The sequence below is a fragment of the Melanotaenia boesemani genome, chromosome 24, assembly GCF_017639745.1.
Source record: "Melanotaenia boesemani isolate fMelBoe1 chromosome 24, fMelBoe1.pri, whole genome shotgun sequence".
Classification (NCBI taxonomy): domain Eukaryota; kingdom Metazoa; phylum Chordata; class Actinopteri; order Atheriniformes; family Melanotaeniidae; genus Melanotaenia; species Melanotaenia boesemani.
Genome location: NC_055705.1, coordinates 11,205,930 through 11,220,305, shown reverse-complemented (window position 1 = coordinate 11,220,305; position 14,376 = coordinate 11,205,930). Strand labels below are relative to the sequence as shown.

At 38.4% G+C, this 14,376-nt stretch overlaps 2 protein-coding genes across 3 annotated transcripts; both read right to left on the bottom strand.

The window, feature by feature from the left end:
* On the bottom strand, positions 1-6,839 carry pwp2h (PWP2 small subunit processome component). The gene is made up of 21 exons (XM_041978637.1): positions 6,675-6,839; positions 6,251-6,363; positions 6,000-6,094; positions 5,815-5,914; positions 5,578-5,721; positions 5,357-5,492; positions 5,020-5,255; positions 4,230-4,373; positions 4,052-4,122; positions 3,825-3,961; positions 3,553-3,701; positions 3,285-3,432; positions 3,019-3,169; positions 2,611-2,791; positions 2,387-2,534; positions 2,187-2,295; positions 1,145-1,210; positions 756-974; positions 512-662; positions 339-413; positions 1-263 (listed from the first exon to the last, which is right to left on the bottom strand). Exons 1-21 carry the CDS (start codon positions 6,690-6,692, stop codon positions 107-109), a joined length of 2,748 nt encoding a protein of 915 aa, XP_041834571.1. The 5' UTR covers positions 6,693-6,839; the 3' UTR covers positions 1-106.
* A 2,056-nt stretch (positions 6,840-8,895) lies between these two features.
* On the bottom strand, positions 8,896-13,807 carry pjvk (pejvakin). Of its 2 annotated transcripts, XM_041978642.1 has the most exons (6): positions 13,597-13,807; positions 11,891-12,086; positions 10,614-10,755; positions 10,322-10,439; positions 9,318-9,461; positions 8,896-9,210 (listed from the first exon to the last, which is right to left on the bottom strand). In XM_041978642.1, the coding sequence occupies exons 1-6, from the start codon at positions 13,805-13,807 to the stop codon at positions 8,909-8,911; spliced, it is 1,113 nt and encodes a 370-aa protein (XP_041834576.1). In that variant the 3' UTR covers positions 8,896-8,908. The 2 variants fall into 2 exon arrangements, with proteins under 2 accessions (XP_041834576.1, XP_041834577.1); XM_041978643.1 differs by lacking the exon at positions 9,318-9,461.
* Between the last annotated feature and the right edge of the window lie 569 nt (positions 13,808-14,376).

The window sequence follows — 14,376 nt, the reverse complement described above, 5'->3', positions numbered from 1 at the left end:
CACATTTACATAATTTATTTTAAAAAAAGACAGCATACAATCATATTTAAAGTAAATCTGCTTTTACAGTTTAACATTCGCAGTAAGATTTTTTTATGAGAAGTCTTCAGGACAGCATCATGTCTGCATCCTCCAAAGAGGCTTCACTCATCTCCTCAGAGAGCCCTTCATCCTCCTCCTCCTGCTCCTCAGCTGGCCTCTTTACCCCCCTTTGCTTTGAGAGGGCCACAGCGTACCGAATGTTATACATGTTGAAGTCACAGCTGTGCAGAGAAAACACAAATTCAGACTTTCTTTGCTTCATTTTGAGTCATTATGAGGAGTTAGTTGATGCTTACAGTTTGGACAGACTGTCAAAATGTCTCTGGATGCTCTTCTGCAGCGCCTGCAGAGTAGGCAGGATGGAGCCTGACCTGCAAGACAAAAGAAATCTGGTTATACAGACGCATGTTAGTTTTCCACTTAATAAATCCCCACAGAACTGGTTTCAGATTCAGCGCTCGGATCAGACCTGTTCTTTAGCTTTTGTCCGTGCTGCATGAGCAGGGTCTGGGCCCAGGTCATGTAAAACTGCAAGTGGCCAGACTTCTCCAAACACGTAGCCACGAAGCCCAACAGCTTTTCCACATAGATGTCAGGCAGAGAGCTGCAAACCACCGGGACTAAAATGCAAACACGCACAATCCGGCGTTAATAAGCTGCCATAAAATTTAAAAGGTCATAAAGTCGCAACCACAAATGTGAAGTTCACCCACTCTGCTCGTATGGCACTGTTTCCAGCACTTCCTGCTTCAGAGCGTTTTCATTGAGTCTAAATGCCATGACGATGGCAGACACCCAGTCCTGGCGGCGGAGCTGCTTGTGGATGTTGGCTGGCGTCACATCCAGGTCCAGATCATATGGGTCGAAGACCAGCGATCCATCAAGAGAGTAGACCAGCAGGCCTTCGGTCGTGGTGGCCGCCCAGCTGCGACCTGAGAGATAGAGCAACTTCATTAAATCATCAGACAAATTATTAGTATTTCTGCAGGTCTGTAACTAACTGTAGCAAAGAAGCTGCAATAGAAGACTATATTTATTCTCCTGGGTTGAATTTTTACACTTAAACTGTTGCTTGCAAACGTCATGAAGTTCTGTCACCTACCAGTCGGAGAGAACCGCAGCGAGCTCACTCTGATCTCTGGCTTGAAGTGACGAGAACTCATGTCACCTTAAATTAAAGTCAGAGAAGGAAAAACTGAATCAAAACGGAGCAAAAATCATCAGGGAATGAGGGCAGATGACACAAAGACATACAACACTTCACTATTCCTGGGGAAAGGCTACGATAATTATTCTTTCTTGAAAACAGACAGAATCAAAGTCAGTCACAAGTTGATGTCACTTCCTGTTTGTGGCTCATTGGTCCTTAAAGTGAAAACAGCGTAAAAAAATCCCTTAATGAAGCATCTAATAAGTGGAAGGGGCAGAAAAGGGAAAAGGTCTTGCTGGACTTGCTGAAGCCCAAACTGAGCATCAGAATGAGGAAAAAAGGGAATTTAAGTGACTTTGAATGAGGCATGGTTGCTGGTCCGAGTATTTCAGAAACTGCTGGGATTTTCACTCACGGCCATCACTCGATAAAAAAAGAGAAAATATCCAGTGAGCAGCAGTTGTCTGGACCAAAAAGCCTTGTTGATGTCAGAGGTCAGAGGAGAATGGGCAGACTAGGTGAGGCTACAATTCAGACACACTCCTTAAAACTGCACCATAGAAAAAAACAAAACATTGCCTGGTCTGTCCACTGAGTGTCCAACTTCAGCTGCTAGATTCCGATGGTAGAATCAGAAATTGGCGTAAACAACATGAAAGCAAAGCTCTAAAGGTAAGAGAACAACCTGGTACTAGCAAGGTGGACCTGATAAAGTGGCCAATAAGACTAAAGGAAGCTTAATATTCTGGCATCAGAGCAAGGATGAATTTGTAAATTAAATTATACCAATAGCAGAGAGTGTATATGGATAATGATGATCAGCTGAACAGAGTACAAAGTGTAAAGGTGAGTAAAGATTTTCAGTCTGTGATTAAAACTTGGTGCTTCGTGGTAAAGAGCTGACAGAAGTGTTCACTAAACACCTGAGAAGTTTTTTTTGCACTATTCCTTTTGACCGACTTAAACTTAAGTGCCGTGTCATGTTGTTTCAAACCTCTCTTGACTCCAGGCAGGCTGATGTTGACTTCGTCTCCATCTCCGGCTCCTTCATCCACCAGAGCCAAGCTACCGAACTCTGTCATCTTCCGCCTGTCCAAGAACTCCTGCAGACAAGCGCAACAGCATGATAATAGTTTCACGATCAAAACCATGTTGGTGACTTTCAACATCCCGGTAATGATTGTAATCTCATACTTCCATGGCATCAAAGGACAGGTTACAAGAGATCTCAAATTTCTTCATGAGCATCTGCTCCTTAATGTTGTAGATGCAGACAAATTTAGACTGCCCTCCCGCCAAGATGGATTCCCCATCCGCAGAGTAACACAGCGTCGTGAACGACCTCGATAAAGTAAAATAACACGAGTTAAAACCAAACAAATTGGACGAGTGCAGATGGTGCGTTCATGTCCACTCACTTGCCCTTGGCGGACTGCTTGGCTGTGATTTTGTCCGTCTCTTTGCGGCCTGTCTCCAGGTCGTGACGTCCCGCCACGGAGCCGGTTTGCGTGGCTGCACGGGGGTTCCAGAAGGAGATCTCAGCGTTCAGAGTGGCCACAGCTAACTCCTGACCGTCAGGACGGTAAGTGACCGACAACCCTGATAAGCACAATTACACTACGTTATCTTACATAAAACCCTGTACATCTAAAAGTTCAGACAGTTTTAATTAATATTAATTTTATATGGGACAGAAAAAAAAGCAGAAGAAACTCAACAAGCAGGTGTGTGGAATTTAAATCTGTCCTTCTAGTGCCCTCTAGAGGCTGGATCAGGAACTGACAGAGCAACAATCCCAGTTTGCTTAGTAAATAATCACTGTTTACCATCGGACGTGAGGGGAAGCGTCTCCTTGACCTGCCAGCTGTCCAGCATGTCCCACAGCCGGACAGTACGGTCCCACGAGACGCTGGCCAGGATGGACTGAACTGGGCTGAAGCACAGACAGCTGACCGGACCCTCATGACCCCCGAGAACCTGATCAATTTGCATTGATTAAAGTTATTCTACAAAATAACATATATCTTTTTAATGCATAAAAAGAGGTGTTTAAGTGTGATTAAATTATTTTAAATACTATATATCTGCCTACCTCCAGCAGTCGGCCCGTCTGCATGGACCAGAGGAAGATCTCAAAGGAATCCTGTGCTCCTGCACTCACCAGCTCTCCACTGACGTCTACGGCGAGGGAGGAGAACTGTGCAGGCCGAGGCGATGTGAACGTCCGGAAGTTTCGGTACCTACATTTGCAAACATGCTTGTTTACCTCGTGAAATATTTCAAATTTCTCTCTTCGTCTGTGCCACAAGCGTGCATCTCTTTTAAATTCTGAAAGCAGTTTAGCTCGGCTGGGAGGTCACCTGTGCAGGTCGAAGGCTCGGACAGTGCCGTCTAGAGAAGCGCTGACGATGACAAAGCCGCTGGAGGTGAAAGTGACGTTCGTGACGCTGCTGGTGTGCTCGGTGAAGGTGACGAAGCAGAGGCCACTATTAGAGTTCCACACTTTAACCTAAAAAAGTAAAAACAGAGAAAAAAATCTAATTTTCTATCAGTGATACAACAGTATTTCTCTTTTCTTTGGACCATTTATACACATTAAGTTTAAATGATGTTTAAATCCTTCCTGACTCACTTTCCCATCATCCCCTCCCGTGACAATGTACTGTCCGTCCGGTGAGTAAGCCAATGAAGCCATGTTGTTGAAGTGACCCTGCTGCTTGAAGACGTACGATTCGCTCTGCCACTCCCACACCAGCAGCTGACCCATCCCTGAAAAATCCAAACAGTCTTAAATTTTTACATCTATACACATAGAAAAACAATGGAAAAAGAAAAAAAAAAAAAGCGAGGAACTCTTACGTGAGCATCCGAAGGCAATCCAGTCTCCAGAGCTGTTTAAAGCCACTGACGCAATCCTCTGGTCAGAAATACTACAGGGGACAATAATCACATGAAAACAAAAACAATAAAAACACGAGATAAATAGAGCGACTTCTATAGAGAAAGCACTGCACAATAAGTCAAACTTGTCTCTCACCTCAGAGAGTGAATGAGATTAAACTCCGGGAGTTCATGCAGGTGGAAAATCCCAGAAGCAAACCCGGTGACCAGGACGTGAGTCGGCTTATGGTAGGCAGCCGCAGTCAGGCTGTTGAAATTTCCCTCCTTGTTGAAGAAATGTCTGCAAATGAGGAAGCAAACAGTTGGTTTAAGACTTCAGTGTGTTTTCTTGTTCATATTACACTACAAAGGTAAATATTCATAATTAACATGACCTACATTTGAATTTATAAAGAAAAAGTTATAATATTTTTACATTATGAAACTAACATCAGGAAATTAGGACATAGCTAAATTTTTGGGCTACTAGAGAATAAGAAAAATATTGCCAAAAACAAGACAGTTAACTTATTGTGTTGCATTTCCTCCCAAACTGCTCAGCGTGTTTTAGTTGGACATTTAAATGTCACATGTAAAGCTAATTTAATGTCTCTCTTGTAACATAAAAATTAAAACTTTAGGTTTTTATTTTAAACAAAAATAGAAAATAAAAAAATATATGCATTATTTTAATCATGCAACTGTCTTTTTATAGCGTTGTTTGTGTTTTATCAAACTGTAGACTCAAGTCTCTGCTGTCTTTTTAAAACCTTTATGCAGCAACTTGCTGTAACTGCATATCACTAGTTATTAAAAACAGGAAAAGCTGAACTCAGATAATTTAACTCATACAATAAAAGTTAATGGACAAAAAAATAAATATGTAAATTAGGGAAAAATACATTAGGAAGAAAAAGAATAAATCAAAAACTAAACAAACATCTTACTTGCTCCTCTGCTTGTATCGTACATTCTTGGTCTTGTTCTTGTCTTTGGGGGCTTCTGCTTTTCCTCGTATCACCTCTCCTCCCTCTCCCTCCTCCCGTTCACTGTCTTCTTCATCATCTCCCTCTTCTTGTGTCGGGGTCTTGGGTTTCTCCCGGCTCTTCTTCAGAACGAGCCCATCCAGCTCTGTGTCGCTCTCCCAAATACACAGCGTCCCATCTTGGCTCACTGTGTACAGCTAAACATATCGAGGTGGGACGTATTTACATTAAATTTTGTATCTGAATCGCAGACACATTTGCACTGTCAAGAAAATAGGAAAGGTAGGGGTTAACATACATCTAAACTATCCTTCTCAAAGAAACAGCCCACGATGATGTCCTTGTGTCCACCCAGGGAGTAGTAGATCAGATTGGCCCACCGTTCTGCACCAAATACCCAGGTTGACATGTCTTTGCTTCCCACTACAAAACACCTGGAGGAAAAAAAACAACACTTATTTACTTAGTTTTAGTTCCATGTTTCTTGTTCGCTCTTAAATCTCACATGCTTGTACTCACTTGGAGTCGTCTGTCCAGTCGATGCAGGTGGTCTCATCATATGGGCCGTAGTAGCTCTTGTCTAAAACGAAAGCGTTAAACTCTCGCTGCTTCCCAGGTGCATGGTACATTAGCGCTACATTCTCCTTTGTAACAACAAATTTCCTAGGAGGGTATAAAAAAGCAACATAAATAGAAACAGAAAGGATAAGATGTGTGTTTTGGTCAGTAAACAAATGTAATAAATGTAAATCTTACCTGCCATCAGGTGAGAAGCGGATGCTGTTGACAGGCTTGTGAAAGTGAAAGTGGTGAAGGATGGCTCGGGTGATGAGACTGACCAGCAAAGCTGCGCCGTCTGTTTGATACAAACAAAAACATTTGACTTTTTGTGTCATGTCTCAAACACTGTAGAGATATAAAAAACAAGGGAAACCTCTTACCTTCATCCACCACAATCGCCAAGTTCCCATTAGGAGAGAGACCCACACATGTTATATTCTTTGTGGTAGAGACAGGTAGTGTCTCAGATGTGTTGCTGCATTAAGCAAAGAGATAGTTCAGTGGTTTTAAAGGCACTATAATATATATATATATATATATATATATATATATATATATATATACACTAATAAAAGCAAAGGACAGAGTGGAAGACTGTTCAGAAACATTTCTTAGTATTAATTTGGCTTACTTTTTAAGGTCGAATATTGAGATTCTGTTTCCAACCGGACTGATTACAGCGTTACCATCTTTGGAGAAGTTCAAATTCCCCTGACGATAAACTGCTCCGAGCAAATTAGAAAACTACAGAAGACAGACACAAGTTTTAATATGAATGGCATGACTGTATGTAAGTGTGTACAGATAATAGCTAAAGATGTCTGCTCTAAAAGCACACAACCAACTCGTGTTTATAATCTCAAAAATAAGCCAAACGAGTTGTGAAAGCAAATATTCTGCATACAAATAAATATGCCAAACATTGACGAGAGTGGCCAAAATTCATTAACAGCTTAAATGTAAATTTTTTCCCATGAGGTTTGGTTTTACGTTCTCTCCTACGGTCAGTAACGGTCTGGGCGAGTTTATATGTAATGCAACTGTGGCGTACTTACCCTGTAATTGAACTTCATTTTAATTCATATTCTTCAACACCTCCACATTTATTTTCGTTTTAATCCCATTAATATTCCCAACGACGATGAATAAACTGTTAAAGCAGCACACACATTTTTTTCCTCCACACGTGTGTCCGTTGTGTTGACACTCAGCACTTCCGGTTTGATTAGACTTAAGAAAGCATCATGGCGCCCTCTGGCGTGAGGGAGGCTTATTAACCACCAACTTTTTATTAAAAGCATATTAAGCTATTTAAGCATTTAATCCTAGTACAGTATATATTTATTTTAATCAATTGTTTTTGCTTAAGGAAAAAATCTATGTCATAATACAGTAGCTTGAAGTTAAAATACTTGAAGGTATGAAGGTGTCAAATAAATAAATGCATAAATAAATAAAAATACCCTTTGGCAGTGTTTTGCTCTGATTTTTGTTGTACTTTTATTTAAAATGAGACTATTTGTTCTTATTATCAGTTTACAGACTTGAGTAACTCTCAAATTATGATGGAGATGGGAAAATATTCATTTTAGTGGTATCTCGTATAGTCTTTTCTTAAGATAAGCACATAATATTACTGCTTATCACAGGACAAAATATTGTTTTTTCTCAAAATCATGAGCTCCGAATTGTTAATTGTTGCATTACGTCATTGTCTGTAACAGTAAGTTATGCATGTGTTATTCTGTAGCATCTGAAAAATCAGTCAAATGTAGGAACTTTCACAAAATGATGATTCAAAAAGTGCATTTATTTATTTATTTATGATTTTGGATTATTGTACATTATATTTTATTATACATTTGTTGCAGTTATCTGTTTGATATCCTATTTTTTTGTCTCCCATTGCTCAATTTACAACCAATAGTTTCTTTTCTTATTTGCCTCTGAATCACTTTAATGTCTCAAATGATCCATTTTGTGCATCTTTGTTTATTTTATGCATTTTTATATATATATATATATATCTTTTAAGGCATCCTGGTCTCTGGTCATGTCTGTAGTGATGATTTATGTCTCATTCAATTCAGTTCAATACAGTACAACTTTATTTGTACAGCAACATTTCACAACAAATTTTTTATTTATACAGTCAATTTTCAAAACAATTCTCTGAGGTCCAATTATAATTCAATTAAAACAAATCCATTATATGATTCACATTATTTTTGTGTGCCATTTTGTGTCTCAAATTGTAAATATTGTAGTTATTTTACATCCAATTTTGGTTGAGTTGTAGTTCATTTTTGCCATTTGTATCCCTGAGAACAATCTGCATGTGTTTATAGATGTTTAGTGTGTCATATAACTCATTTATGCTTCTTTCTTTCTGGTTGTTTCCATTTTGATTTTTGTCATTATGTGTTAAACATTGCAACTTGGCATGTCTTTATAATCATTCAATGTATCATCATAAACATTTTTTTTTCTTTGCCTCTTTTAGGGATGTATATTATATTTTTAGACCAATATCAGAGGCCCCCTGACTTCTGGACCCTCAGGTTGATGCCTGTTAGGTCGCTTCATTTATATGTGTAGTTGACAGAATGAACCATGAAAATGTAATCGTGAAATAACCCTATGATGTAGGTGCACTCTACTTTTGAAATGTTTATATAATTGGTATGTAAAATAACTTATCTCTAGATTTGAAACTGCCCTAAATGATTTTTTTTGGCACGCTTGATTAGATATATTAAAAGAAGAAAGCAGTCAAGAAATCAGAAGACAACTGTTTTCCAAAAATAACATGTTACCATCATCTAACAGAATAAATACAGCCATACTTTAAAACACACAAGTTTAACTTTGCTGACTTTAAGGCTCCTCTGGACTTATGTTCACATTATATCACATTTGAGCATTTCAGAGGCGTATTGGTGACGTCTTCAAAGCAACAGACCAACATAAATTAATAAAATTCAAGTCAAACATGGTGAAAAAAAAACAACTTTGCACCAATGACACAGTTGGAACTGAACAAGACCAGGTTGATCTTCGTTGTTGTTTCTTCACTGACCTTCACATGATCCCTTCCTGAATAATTAATTAACTGGCAGCTACATTACACACAGCACACGTGTGAAAATGGGCTAATGCCAAAGGTAAACTGAACACAATACACCACAATGTGAGCTAAAACAACAGGCTTATGTTTATATCCTTTTCTGGGGCAGGTGGATGCTGCTGAGGTAAGAACTCAAGGCTGTCGTTGAAAAGCTTGTCTTTTTCACCTTAGAGTTTTGTGCCAGAGATCAAAGCAGGGCACCACATGCAGTCGGACATATTTCTGGCCCCCGGTGGAGCACTCGAGGCAGCCGTAGACGGTTTCCCGCCGCTGATTCCCCATGCCGCACAGCGCACAGGGGCCCTTGGGGATGTTGTGTTTGAGGAGGTTGACCCGTGTGTGGGAGCTTTCCCTCAGGTAGGCAGTGGACACATCCGTCATGCTGGCTGACTTCTCATAGTAGTCGGTCACCATGTCGTCCATGTAAGTGTCGGAGTGGGTGAGCTCCTCGAATGTTCGGTCATCTGCACAAGTTGGGATAAAAAAGCAAATCAGTAAAAGTCCTGCTAAAGAAAAGGGGTGGTTTTTTATTTTTATTATTTTTATTATTTTAAACATTATGTGATCGTACCAACTCTGAAGGGGTTTCCATAGATAATCCCAGACAGGAAGCGGCGCAGTCTACCCATTGAAAAGCGACCGATGAAACCACCCAGCTGCTCCCTGATCTGCTCCCGCTCAAATCCCCCTTGAGACTCTGGAGCTACACAAATATCTACCAGGGAGGAATGATGCAGTTAGACAAAAAACACAGACATATATTTTCATCTAAGTGTGTAATTATGCTACTGATTTTCTTTGCTGATCTTTTGGGTCTCTTTTAAATACCAGAACTGATAATTTTACTATAATCATGGATCAAATTTGCACTAAATTAAACTTAAATGTTAGCTACTTAGCTCAGGAATTTGCCATGTGGTACTTAATTAGTCCATTATAAGTCTAGAACTACATTCATTATCATAGTTCTACCCCTACCAGGCCTAATACTGAAACAGCAAAGACACTTTTTAGACTAATTATATGGCAGGGATCCTCAATCCTGGTATCCTTGAGGGTCAGTGTCCTGCAGAACTTTCTCTGCTGCATCAGTAATTTAAAGGCATAAAGCATTTGAGCTGATGCAGCCATCTGTTAATCATGATTTTAAGCATGTAAAAATCGATCAGTCTGGTCATGATAAAGTTTAAAGTTAAATACGTTCTAGCTGGATTTTTAAAAACCTTTCATGTCCAAAATACTGTTTCATGAAAAGGTGAAGTGTTTTAAGGTTTTAAAAAAACACTGGTTATTAAAAAGCTTTAAATTTAAGACAGGAATGCATGGCACGAGGTCGACAATACAAAGCAGCCTCAGGTGCTAACCACAGCCATGCACTTATCATGTGGATTATGCAATTTACCATGAACCTTTAATTTTCTTAAAACCCATCTTACTCATCCTCACAGTACTATATTAAAAGTTGGAGACAGCTAACTTTGGGAATCAGAGCTGTTTCTTATTCAAATCTACAGTTAAACTTTTTGTGGTATTTTGTGTGCATCAGTAGGAAAATGACATGGGTGGTCCTCCTACCAAGTCGCCCATCCAGGCGAAAGAATAGCTCACAGATGCTGAAGGCGATGGTGGTGTGAGCAGGAATGACAATGGCTTTGTCCCGACCTTTGGGATTTCTGCCGTCATCGATCTGAAACTACAGCAGAGCAAAACTGACTGACTCATGTTTCCTCATTTTAAAGATTCTATAAGACAAAAACATGACTGGCCATTTATTTCTGAATAACAGACTAAACAAGATCGTTTAGGCTCAGCTGAGGAAAATCCTCAACTTAATCTAAAATGAAACCATTAGTATGTGTTTCTTTACTCTCATGGTTGTTCCTCGCATGCCAGCATGGACGGTCAGAGAACACTGACGTGTAGTGCGGATGCTCTCCACTACAACACAGAGGACGGTACGTCCACTTTCCCTGGACTGACGAACCAAGCAGTGATCCAGGTCTACCTTCCTGGAAGGAGAAAGAAGACAACATCTACGAGCTGTTTTCTGTCTTGCATGTAGCCCATTTATAAGCTTTCAGTATTGAATAACACAATCATTGGAAAATCCTCTTCTCACGTTTCCCAAGTCACTAAGAGGTATAAGGTCAGTCATTAACTTATTGTAGGAAGAAAAGGACGAAAAAATGTGCCAAATAGTAGAATTAAAGTATAGTTAAATTCAAAAATTTATATATCATGATACAAAAAAAAAAAAAAAAAAATTATAAGCTCCTAATGAGATCTTAAAATGAGCTAAATGCAACTTAAGATGAGCACATGACATGTTACACCATGTCATTATTTATTTAACAAAAACTAAACCAAAATACACAAGCAGTGTAAACAAAAACTAACAGTAGGTAACTTGTTATCTACAAAAAGTAATCTTTTTATGATGTTATCAAGCTCTCACATCATTGTAGAGAAATTCTGGTTTTAGACTTTGTACCATTGCACCTTGATTCCTTTCTGTTTTTTAGTCATTCTGTGGTAGATTTGCTGTCATCATTCTTGTCTTGCACCATGCTTAATAATAATTTAATATTAGTGTTACTCCTGTGCATTATGAACAACCCCCCTTTGATCTCCAATTTTTTGAAAGAGACATTTCTCTAAATAACATGATAGCATGGTTTATATTTGCAAACTTTTATCTGAACAAACCACAAGACTTCTGGAATAGAGCCTTTGTCCTGGAAACCCTTGATAAGTCCCTGCCAAATGTTGTTTTGTTTTCACTGACTGATGATTAGATGATTAATTGGCTGCTATAGCCTCTTAATTTGGATGCAGAAAGAGTGGATTTAGTTTTTGACCCATTGCGTCAATTTGAGTCTGCCTTTGTTAAGTAAGTAATGATAAAGTGTAATATTTTATGTATTACGCATTTAAGGTTGAATATATTAAATTGCAAGACCTAATAAGGGCCAGATGCTCTTTTTTATTACGTCTTGACACAAACAACCTAATAATTAAAAGAGTATTTACTTTCTTTTTGACACTTTTGTCTAAAATGACATACTTACAAACAAACATATCCATCATGATATTACAATGATATTGGTGGTTTGACACCCTGCAAGTTAAGGCATGTTTAGATACCTGGAAGTTAGTTCACGCAGTAAAGTGGGGACCTCGAGTTCGTGTTTGGTTACGATGCCAAAGGAGGCTTTGACTGCCACAGAGTCTGACCCGCTGATGTTGAATCCCACATCGTTGATAATGTGATTACCTAATCGACCATTAAGGGCTACATCAGATTTGTCTTCATAGTTGAGAAGCTGATAAGATGACACACCTGGAAAAGAAAAGAAAATTTAGTCTTTAAACTTTCACAAGCCAATAAAGTTTCAGTTTTAACATTGTCACTTAATCAATTAATCTATCAATGAACGTGCATTAATGAAAGATCCATTGGGTGTTTTTTACATGTGACATTTCATTAGAAAAAAATTATTCTGTAGCCTATACTTATGTCTAATTTCCACAATGTAGATATTTACATTGATAAACTTGACATTTGTTTGGTGATTCATATTCCTGTTTTATATAAAGTAAATATGTTTTAAAGTAGCCGAAAACGGTCCTTGGATATGTGTTAGATGGTCAATTGCACTATAAAATCTATGTGGTAATTATGAGGCAAGTCTGTTAGTTTTCTTTGCACAAAGACAGGGAAACAGCTAGTTTGTATAGTTTACTACTACCTAATACTAGCCCACTAACTGACACTAATGACAAAACACAAAACAATAAACAAAATATAAAACAAAACAAAACAAAAAAAAAAGAAAAGCATATCGTAGCACACAAAGTGACAGAAAATTTTTGTACAAGGTTTGAAAAAGTACATTTCACATAAATAAACCTTAGTTTATTCTTGCTAGCTAGCGACCAGCTAAGCTAAGCTAAGATAATGTAAACTAAGCTATGCTAAGCTAAGGTAAGCTAAAATTTGTTCAGATATTTGGAGTGGAATTGATCTTGAAATTCAAAAAGCTAACTGCCAGAAGTTTTACACATTACACACTGAATTTGCCAATAAATAAAAAAAGAATAATAAAAAAGAAAATCAAGCAATAGCTCATTAGCTTTATAACATGCTGGTGGAAACCCAAAGTGCAAGCACTGTACAATGAAACATATACACGTACTTTTAGTTTAGCAGTTAAAAAATTATTTAAATAACTCAGTAGTTTTGTACAGTAAAATGTTTCCTTCTTTATTTGGTTGATTGATAATTTACATAACTCAAAAAAGTTTATAAGGATTTCAGTAAGATGTTAAAAAAAGAAAAATAAACTGACCATTTTCCTATCATACAAGCCAAAGTGTCTCAAAGTAGCTTTTCTTATTGTTTCTCACTGTTATATTTTACTGAATAGAATCACTAAAGAATAAAATGCAAAAAATGTATATGTCAGCCTTGATGATCTCTACCTCCATAACTCCTTGTGTGAGTAAAGCCATTCTTAGTAAAACAGACTGGAAAACATTTTTTGGTCACCATTATGACTTACAGAAATAATACACCTTTCGTCATAATTTCATTTTATAGGCAACATGCTTTTCCACACCTTCACCTTTCAAGTCAAATCAAACAATTGATTTAAAATTGTCATTACTGGCAACCTGTCCATACGAGGTTTCTGCTTCAGAGCAGGTGAAAGAAAAATTAAGTTCATCAGGTGCTTTTGAAATCATCATGTGAAGCATCATCCCTAATTCGATTTCATCAAGTCTCTTGTAACCTCACAGCAATCTGATCAACATATTCAGATTTTATTTATCTCTGTTCAAGACATTACCTGCAGCGATCTCCTTTTCTCCTACTAGGATGTCTTTCAGTGAGAAAGGGGTCGAGGCGTACTTGTTCTTCTTCCAGAAATGCCTCTTCCTCTTCCTCGTAACAAGGCTAAGGGGCTGGTAGCGGTCAGCTTCACTCAGGCTGGGGACTGGAATCAACCTCCCTGTGTCTCCAACCTGTTTCACAAAATTTTTAGTTGCTGCAGCAAACATTTCGAATGATGCATGAAGAAACCACACCTGCGTCTGTATAATGGTCTTGTTTGCTGAACGGCTCTCTTCTCAACTGTGAGGCAAATTTAGGAGTGTTCCTTTAGACTCGTGAAATGATAAATAATGCAGGTGATGTGTAAGGGAATATGGGACAAGGTGTGTGTTACCCTGGTAGATGGATGTAGGCTTCAGCTTCCTGTCACCTGACAAAGTGACTGTGAGGCTAAAGTAAAGCTAAAGTGTGCAAGACACTATAAATATCTTGTTCGTAACAGTAGTTACATGTTAACCCATGAATCTAAAAATACACAAAACATCTGTTTTGGGCCATAATCATTGCTTTTCTTTTCCAGTCTGGACTCTTGGTTTAGTTTGGATGATGTCCACCTTTCTTAATAGTGGCCTCCGGTCAGTATGTGTGTGTGAGTGTGTGTCCTGCTTCCAAGGATCTTGTAATTATATTGCCATGTAGTCTATACAACCAGAAATAACTTTTACTGTATGTTTGAAGTTTGTAAGTTTTCTTACCACAGGCACTGAGGACAGTACTAGTCTTCTATACCTCACCC